Source organism: Nicotiana sylvestris, chromosome 6 (genome assembly GCF_000393655.2).
Source record: "Nicotiana sylvestris chromosome 6, ASM39365v2, whole genome shotgun sequence".
In the NCBI taxonomy this organism is placed as follows: Eukaryota; Viridiplantae; Streptophyta; class Magnoliopsida; order Solanales; family Solanaceae; genus Nicotiana; species Nicotiana sylvestris.
The window spans coordinates 119066739-119076982 of NC_091062.1; the positions used below are offsets into that span (position 1 = coordinate 119066739).

Consider the following 10244-nt stretch of genomic DNA (forward strand, 5'->3'; position numbering starts at 1 on the left):
GTAAGAAGAAATGGTGAACCAAATCAATGTTGTTGAAGCAGTAGGGGCCTCGAGCTCGTCTATTCAGGGACCTCGAGGTCCGGCTAAGACCAATAAAGTATGAACAATAATATAAAGGCAATAAAGCCGAAGAATAATTGTTGAGCACGTTAAACAAGAGAAGAATAGAATGTTCTATTGCAGTGAATAATCTGATGTCCTACAAAATGATTGGGGTCCCCTTTATATAGGAGAAGAAAACCCCAATATAGTACATTCTTCATTGTGGTAAAGAATTCTATTGCTACATGTGTATAACGACCTAGTACGGACCTTTACCATTTCGTACAAACCTTATCCTTTAATTAATGCCCTGATCCACGTGTTCTTGAAAAATTTCCGCTCTTTCTTGATTGACTTTGAGATTATGCTGCCCTCGATGTAGGTCATGCCAGGCCTTCGATCAGCTTCCTCGAGGTGGGTATCTCTTAGCCGGATCTGACTTCCACTTCGAGTCTCCCGGACTCGAACCTATAGCCCGATTTAAAACTTTAAAATCATGCTCCTCGATTTTGACCGTATATATGTATTTAACTTGACAGGAATCCAACCATTTTCTTACCAAAGCGGGAGACTTAAATTATACTTAATTGTAGAACTTGAAACGTGGTTTTATTATTTTGCAGGAATCTCCATCGTATTATTATCAAGTTAGAGATAAGATCTATCGAACTAATGCTTGTTAGATCATTTTAATCGTGACCTTCAAATTTAAATTTTACAAGTGTCGCTCAGTTAACTAGGTACTTGAGGAATTTAAGAGAACTATAATGGAAAGGAGACGGGTCCAAATATAACTGTATTTCTCTTTAGTTAGTAAAGAAAAAAGGAAAAAGAAACACAATGGTATTTTATTCTTTAGTACTCCCTCCGTTTCAATTTATGTGAACCCATTTGATTGGGCACGGAGTTTAAGAAAAGAGAAAAGACTTTTGAACTTGTGGTGTAAAATGAAACACATATATTTTGTGTGGCTATAAATCATGGCATAAAGGTAAATCGTTTCCAAATAGGGAAAGAGGTCATTCTTTTTTGCACGGATTAAAAAGGAAATAGGTTCACATAAATTGACACGGAGGGAGTACATTTTTAAGTCGGTGCATATGGAGAAGGCGGCAAAGTAAAATGTCAACAAGACAGCAGAAATTTGAAATAATGTATAATTTAGAGTAAAATCTTCTTAAGAATGAAAGAAAAAGGGAAATTTATCAACATTTGTTCAATTGGGTTCAAATTTCCCTCCTCTCTGAATTAACGGTTTAAACAGAACTTGGATTCAAGAATCAAGAACTGAATTTTCTATATCAACATTCTCTTGTCATTCCCATTATATTTGGTCTTCTGCATTTCAGAAAGTATTAGGCATCCACTCGTAGGGATCTACCATAAAGTGTAAGTGTCCTAATTTCATGCAATTTTTCTGAATACCTTTATATACGCAGGTTTAATGTACAAGTAGTGGACGACGAGAAATATCTTGGACTAAATAATGGATATACCATAGCCGATGCTTACTGTGTCGGATGTGGAATGCTACTAGGGTGGAAACTTGTAAGATACTAATAACAAAGAGGATTTGATTTTCGGATGTGCAGTTTTTATATTTTTTTCATATACAGAATTTATTCCTTTCTCCAGATTGGAGTCCCCCAACCGGTCTTGTATGTTAGAGAAGGAAGATTCTTAATGAAATTGTAAGTTTCTTACAAATATGCAAAATGCAACTCTATGCATATCTGATAATACAAATTAGTATATTTGTGGCAGGGACAAGCTTATTTACTGGAATAATGAAGATCAACTTGATGATGAACAAGGTGAAGGCGCTAATGAACAGGTTCCTAATGATCAAGATGGAGGCGCTATTGAACAGGTTCCTAATCAAGATGTTGATCAGCTGGCAGATGGAATGGATAACGTTGATCTAAATCCAGTTATATGAATGATAACCACTGATCATAATTTAGAAGCAGCTCATTATGAAAATAGAACTTCCACTGAATGCACTCACTAAAGCTCATATTCTTTAGGCATACTAATTCATAACTGTGATATTCTTTCTTTGGATTTGGGATTACAGTACATATTATTACTTCAGGTTGGAATAAAGCAATTGACAATGAATTCTTTTATATGTTTGAGCTCTGGTACTACCGTTCTCTAGCATTCTTTTCTCCTGCTAGCCATCCACAATAAGTGTGAACATTCATAATCATCTTGGTTTCTGTTGTCTCCTCTTTTGCTATGGATAGTGCTTGAGAAACTGTTTTAGTAATGACCACAAGCATATGGTCAATTTATTTCCAGTGCTCATATTACACTGATTTGGGGTTTTCGGCTCTTTTGCAATTCAACAATTTCATGTATTTGTAACCTTCTGAAATTTAAAGCTGAACAGTCGTTCGATAGGTGAATCAATCAATTAACAACAACAACGAGCCAGAATTCAACAATTATAATTTCTAGAAAATGATCTTTGTTCCTTGAATCTGCAATGAGAAATTACAATATCAAGACCTTAAGAACGACAACTAGAACAAAGCTGCTGAGAAACCAACACAGAGACAACAGAAATTTCCAGAAAATCTACAATTACTACCAATACACTAACCTAAAATCACAAACTAAACAACCTAACCACCAAATCCATAGAGAGTCCTGCCCTGCCTCTTGAGTGCGTAAACAACATCCATAGCAGTAACAGTCTTTCTCCTGGCGTGCTCGGTGTAGGTAACAGCATCACGGATCACATTCTCTAGAAAGATCTTCAGCACTCCACGTGTCTCTTCGTAGATCAGACCAGATATACGCTTCACTCCTCCCCTACGAGCCAACCGACGAATTGCTGGCTTCGTAATTCCCTGGATGTTATCCCTTAGCACCTTCCTGTGCCTCTTCGCTCCTCCCTTGCCCAATCCCTTGCCACCCTTTCCACGACCAGACATTTTCACACAGAAATTTGAACTAGGGTTTTGGGTTTGAGTTGAAATCAGAAATGAAATGTATTCGACGAGTTTGGAAGTGAAGGGTGGTGGATATTTATATTTCGTGGGCGGTTTGAAATGTGGCGGGGCTAAAATCGTAGCCGCTAAATTTTGGGGGGATTTGGTTGTTAATCGACGGATAATAATGGTGATCCGTGTGAAAGGCGGAAACTGAATATGAGTCGTAGATTGAAATATAATCTACGGTGCGGAGTGCAGCTTTGTGTATAGGTGCGGATTGTGCTTTTTCCATGAGATAAAAGAGGGTTACTTTGATGCGGAATCTAATTTCTTCTATTCATATTTTGCTTAAGAAGAATTATTATTATTAAAAGAGGACAATTTACTGGGTGTAAAGAACTAGTGTTGTCGATTGATCTTTTCCTACTGAGAGCAGTTTATTATGGTAATAAATTACAGTAATCCAAATTGATCAGGGGTTAACATTTTCTTTTGAAATGGAATAATAATAATTGGCCTCATGAAACTTTCCTTAGTTCGTTATTAAATGAAATGTTAATCTTGTCAAATATAGGCATGTCGAAAGTTGGTAAAATTTTATCCAATTCTCATATTTATACCAATTCAATGAACACATGATACATGTCTTCGCAAATATTATTATCACTAAATTATTAGTTAATTAATAGATATTTTTACCTTAACTATTTCATAATCATGGTAAATTAGTATAATTTGATGTAAACACCAAATACAAGTAAAGATTTACTATAAATATCTAAATTCTAATATGATGCATTTTTATGAAAAAAAATACTACGGTTTTGTGTTAGAACTCCTCATCCAACAAATTGTTTTTTATTTAACTTCTAAACATCCTTTAAATACTTATAAAAGTTATGAAATACTTTTGACACAGTTTTTTTTTAAAGAAAAAAACAGATATTTTGAACTCACACAAAAAAAAGTGAAAAATATTAACCTTCTTAAACGGAAAGTATATGAATTTTTAGCTAGACAAGCACCCAAAAAAAAAATTAAAAAAAAAATAAGCAACATGGGCTTGTATAAGTGCGGTAGAAATGATACCAGATAATCACTTTTGTGCCCTATCCCCTATGTTTAAAATTCGAACAAATTAGAAAGTGATTTTACCTTCATATACACTATTTGAAAATTTATTACCTTCCCAACTCAAATTTTAATTTAATTACATGATCATATACAATTTACTAATTATATACAAATAAGTTTTAAATGAGTATCCCTTTATATTAGAAATTGAATAAGAAATATAAGTTATTTCCTTATCCCTTTATACTTGCCCACACACTCTCTCTGTCTTCGTCTCTCTACTCTCCTACTCTGTTTATTTCCCCAATTTTTCTTCATTTGATGTTCTTTTGTTTTTTTATGTTTTCTTGTTGTATAGAATTTTAATGGAATTCATCAATGGATTTCAATCGTTTTAACTTAGCAACTTCCGTTCATGTTCCACAATTGGTGTTCAATTGAAATTGAATCAATAAATTTTGAAGGTGTTTGACTCTCCACCATTGATAGCCATTAAAAAAACTTTGAAGCTTTGAAATCGAATTTAGTTTTTCAAAAATCATAATTTGTTTGAATTGTGTGTTCTTGTAAACAATTGAGAATATTATTTTGAGTTTATATCTCAATTTTGAGGGTGCTTGGTGAATATTAGACTTAATTTTGGCTGAATTTCATATTGAAAGTCGAAAAGGAAGAAGAAGAACTCATTTTTTTGGTAATAAAGGATTTTATTCAATCACAAACATACCAAGTACTATTACAACGAGAGGTCAGACTAGGTAACATAGTGCCTAGTCTGTTTCTTTTCAGTACATGGGATACAAAAGCGGTAGCGGAAACATAAGTAAGCAAAACACCAAAAACGTCCAGATTACATCTATCTTTAGCTAATAGATCCGCTACTCCATTAGCCTCTCTAAAAACATGCTTTAGAGAAGGATCATTCGCCATCTGCAATAGGCACCTGCAATCGTCAATCAAATTTTGATAGAGACAATTGTTAGAGATAAGAAGATTGGTTAGTTCTAAGCAGTCAGTCTCAATTACTATTGGAAGGAGATTCTTTTCTAGTGCCATTTTGACTCCATGGAGAAAGGCCAATGTTTCCATGTATATATTAGTAGCGTGCTGAATTCTCATATTGAATTCCATAATTCATTGACCATTATTATCCCTGAACACTCATCCTAATCCTCCTACCCCGGGGTTTCCCACGCACGAACCATCAATATTCAGTTTATAGAAGTTTACAGCAGGTGGCTCCCATTTTACGAGAATGGTTCTCTTGTATAGTTTACTACCTAGATTTTTAGCCAGAAAGATGAATTTCATAGTTTTATTTATAGGTTGGCTAATGGTGGGAGAAAGTTTGTTTCCTTGGAAGATTCTCCCATTCCTAAAGCTCCAAATATATCATAGTAGAAAGGGGAGGAAGTCAGCCCACATGATAAGGTTATTGAGGTGTTTCCTTGAGGCAAGTTATTTTTTTAGCCAATTAAACATGGTGTCTTCATCATTTGAGTCCAGATGGTAGCTATGGCAGTCTTAGTTTGCGCCTATATAGACCTAGAGTAGGAGCATTTGAAAAAGATATGTTATATGTTCTCAGTCTCCATGTTACAAATGCTACATGTGTCAATATGGCAGATCCCCCTTTTTGTGAGCAAGTATTTAGTGGGCAATCTATTCCTTGCGACGGTCCATAGAAAGTATTTTAATTTGTTCAGAGAATTTATTTTCTAGAGCCAAGAGTAATCTTTTTCATTAGTATTTTTATAGCCTGAGATCGCTTCGTAGACACCCTTTGTAGAGAACCAAATATGTCCTTTCGAGTCCCAGACATAGGAGTCTATTGCAGGCAGGATTTACTTTATATAGGTGTTGTTGATCTTGGACATTATGTCTGGGGGGGAGCTCAAAGGAGAGGCCTCTAAGGTCAAACGCACCATTTTTGATTATGCTAGCAAGCTTTAGGTTCAGCTTGTTGGCTGGGATAGGTCCTTTTATATAGTTCCTAAGGTTTCCTAGCTGGTTAATCCATTTGTCTTGTTAGATATTTATGGATATCCCATTCCCTATTAGCCAGTTGGTATTTGCGTCACATATAGTAGAGCCTTTCCTTATAATTTTCCAAACATGAGATCCTATATATTGGGCTTTCCTATGTTTGTACTTGCTAGAAAGTGCCTTGACCCATCATGCCCTTTTTTCTTTTTTATACCCCCAAGTTAGAGCAGCATTGAAGGAAAAGTTTTTCCAGTGAGTATTGGGGATACCCGGGCCTCCTTGCTTCTTAGGCATTATGGCAATACTCCATCTAACAAGGTGGCATTTTTTTCATTCGTGCTACCCCATAGGAAGTTCTTTTGGATTAAGTCTATTTTATTGAGGGTTGTTTTGGGGAGATCATATATTTCCATAAAATGATTGGAGATTGTTGCTAGGGTTGCTTTAATAAGGGTTGTTCTATCTGCCATATTTAGGAATTTAGTTTTTCAACCCTTTAATCTAGTATTAATGCGGTCTAGAATAAATTGAAAATCTTTCTTAGTGGGTCTGGCATTAGGCATAGGAAATCCTAGGTACCTTCCAAAATAGTTAGCATGTCTCGTTGAAAAGCAGTTTTTAATTTAGTCTTTGTTATCTGTGGGAGTATTTTTTGAAAAGATTATTTTAGATTTTGCTAAGTTGATTTACTGTCCCAAGGCGCCATAAAATTTGCTGAGCGTATCTATGATTAAGTTACAACTTTTTTTGGTTGACTTCAGATAAGAGAATAAGGCCATCTACGAAGAATAGGTGCGAGAGCTTTGGGCCTTTTAGTGATATTTTGATTGGTGTCCATCTACAACAGTCAATTTCATGGTCAATTAGTCTAGAAAGTATTTTCATACATATGATAAAAATGTACAGAGGCAGGAGATCCCCTTGTCTAATATCCTTGGATGGCTAAAAATAATTCGGTTTTTGATCCATTAATAAGGATTGAGTTGGTAGTAGTAGCGATGCAAGACATTATAATTTCAATAAGATCTGAGGGGAAATTAAGGGAGATGAGCGAGAATCTAACAAAAGACCACTCGATTTTGTTAAAAAATTTCTCTAGGTCGATTTTGATCATCATTTTAGTTCTTTTTCCATTTATTTTCTTAAGATGATCTAGGACTTAATTAATGATTATGGCATTGTCGAATGCTCTCCTACCCTTGATAAAACTAGTTTGAGTAGGATGAATGAGGTTAGCCAGGAAGGGCTTTATTCGATTAACGATTATTTTAGTGACAACTCTATAAGCGGTGTTGCACAAGCTAATAGGTCTAAACTGTCTAATGGTTTCAGTAATTTGGCACTTGGGGATACGGCAAACAAATGTGCTATTCATGCTTTTAAGAATTATTTTAGACACGAAGGAGTCTTGACAAAATTTTATGAGCTGACTATAGGTTTCCTTCCAATACTTTTGGTAAAAGAAAGGATGTAGACCATCTGGACCTGTAGATTTATAAGGTTTGAAGGAATCCAGGGCATTTTTTGTTTCTTCTACTAATGCGATGCTACTTAGGTAGGGGTGATCTTGATCTCTAATTTTAGTGTTGTAGGACAAGTAGTTATTATTATGCAGGGATTGGTTATGACTTGTAGTGTAAAGCTTTTTGTAATAATTTATAATTAAGTCATTAATGGGGTTGTGGTCTTGGAACCAGTTATCTGGTTCGTCTTTTAGACAAAGGGTTCTATTCTTCCTTCGTCGTTGCATCGTGGTAATATGGAAGAATTTTGTGTTTGCATGTCCGTCCTGAATCTATTGCACCCTAGATTTTAATTTCCGAAACTCCTATTCTTGCATAAGTACAAAATTGTACTCATTAAGGAGATCATTTTCTAGGTTAATGAGGAACTGACTATGGGAATAATTTGGAGAGTTTTTAATACCCTTTAGTCTGGCTAGGATTTTGTTTTTTCGTTTAAAAATGTTACCAAAGGTGTTTTATTTTCCAATTAATTACCTGAGTTAAGAAGTTGTCTATGGCTTTAACTATATCAGGTCGGACTATCCAGGAGTTGTTGACTAGGGTTCAAAAGGTGAGATGAGATAACCATATGCATTCGATTTTGAAAATTCTTGTATAGTTTTAATTTTATAAGGCAGTGGTCTGAATGGAATCTAGTAAGGTGTTTGACACTTGCTTCCTAAAATAATTCTAACCATTTAGTGTTTGCTATGCATCTATCTAACCGTTCCATTATTAGTTTTTTACATTTCTTTCTTTTGTTAGTCCATGTAAATTTTTGACCCTTGAACCCTAAATCTAGGAGGCTACAATGGTTCATGCAATCAATAAAGTGTGATATTCTATTTTTGTTGACTTGCAAGCCTCCGAATTTTTTCGAGGCACGAGTGACTTCATTGAAGTCTCCCGCGACTAGCCATGGTCCCTTGTAGTTATCAGCTACGGTTTTAAGGTTTTTCCATATGATGAGCATTTTTTCTAGTAGATTACTAGCATAAATGATAGAGCATAACCATTTTTGGTTGAGTTACGTACCTTTACCTTGGCGTGTATCTCTTGGTCAGTACCTCCAATTTGATCCATCATGGTTTCTCCATTGTTCCATATGAGCACGATGCCTCCTGAGTTCCCATTGGCTGGTATTTAAATGAGGCTTGTGTACCCAAAGCCATGCACCAAGTTATGGTGATCTTCAAGCCTAGTTTCCAGTAGGGCGACAATGCTTGGCCTACGGTAATCCAACATCGCTCGGAATGCTCTTCTAAATTATGCGCTACTCGCGCCCCTACAGTTCCAAATAATCATATTCATACTTGTGTTTCTGGTTGAGTCACCCCTCTCCTAACTATTAGCAGGTCTTAGGATGCTCATCGATCCTTCCATGTGTGTCCAGTAGTGCAAGAACATTGTTGGTACTAGTACCATTGCATGCTGGTACAGTTCTAGTGGGTTCATTTTCCTGATAGAAATGGAGCATTTCCGATGTAAATGCCTAATTTTTGCATTGTATATATGCATACATACATACTATGAGCACGTGATTTTTGCCCTATATATGAATAATTCCCAAAAATTCCAACAAAATAATTTTTCTTTATTTTTACAATTCTTGTGAATTTTGGTGTCATTTTGTGTTAATTATTGGCATCTTATATGTGCATGTTAATTCATATAAAACACAAAGAATATGCATTTGCATTTAGGTTTTAATTTTTATATTTAGTATCAATTAATGGATAATTTGTTTAGAACAAAGCATGAAAAATCACAAAAAATAGTTCACTTTTGCATTTTAATGATTTTTATTGGGAATTTGTCATGAAATAGTTTTTAAACAATTTTAGGAATTAATTAGTCTTTGTTTTGAAACAATCAGGATTTCATGTTAGTTTTACATCTTTATAAAAATTAGAAAAATTATAAAAATTGTAAAAGTAAGAAAAGAAAATAAAAAGAAAATAAGAGTAGAAAAGTGGTCTTATTAAAGACCCAAAATTTGGGCCAATGCGTTGGAAATTTTCAGGCCCAAATGCCCTTAAACCCGTTCCAAACTGGACCAGGCCCAAATCTCGACGAAGTCGAAATGTGTTGACAACCACGGGTGCATTGATTGCGACGTGGTTTGAAACGCATTTTCACGACGTTGCAATTCTTTTAAAATAAATAATGATAAAAAGCGGTTTACGAATAAAAGGCACATAAGCTAGCATGTATTAAAATCAGATAAAATCAAATACAATAGTTAAACGACCGTGCTAGAACCACAGAACCTGGGAATGCCTAATACCTTCTCCCGGATTAACAGAATTCCTTACTCGGATTTTTGGTACGCAAACTGTTAACAGAGTCATAAATTTCCTCGGTTCGGGATTCAACCGGTGACTTGGGACACCATTAATCTCCCAAGTGGCGACTCTAAATAATTAATAATTAAATCCCGTTCCGATTGTCCTTTAATTGGAAAAACTCCTTTACGCCCTTTACGGGGTGTAGGTAGAAAAAGGAGGTGTGACAGCTCTGGCGACTCTGCTGGGGAACTCGAACCCAGAATCTCTAGTTCAGGGTTCAGAATTCGAGCTTAAATAACTTGTTGTATTTGATTGTATCTGATTTTCCTACATGTTTTGTGATGAATGTGCTAAATGTTACCGCTTTGATATTATCTGAACTGTATATAAACTGTGCCGACACCCTT

At 35.3% G+C, this 10244-nt stretch overlaps 1 protein-coding gene across 1 annotated transcript; it reads right to left on the bottom strand.

The window, feature by feature from the left end:
• Nucleotides 1-2498: 2498 nt before the first annotated feature.
• LOC104209947 (histone H4) lies at nt 2499-3065 on the bottom strand. The gene has a single exon (XM_009758724.2). The coding sequence runs from the start codon at nt 2982-2984 to the stop codon at nt 2673-2675; it is 312 nt and encodes a 103-aa protein (XP_009757026.1). The 5' UTR covers nt 2985-3065; the 3' UTR covers nt 2499-2672.
• Nucleotides 3066-10244: the final 7179 nt, after the last annotated feature.

Bases quoted from the DNA above. Each gene is read 5' to 3' on its own strand.
- LOC104209947 (XM_009758724.2), bottom strand. From the start codon at position 2,984: ATGTCTGGTCGTGGAAAGGGTGGCAAGGGATTGGGCAAGGGAGGAGCG.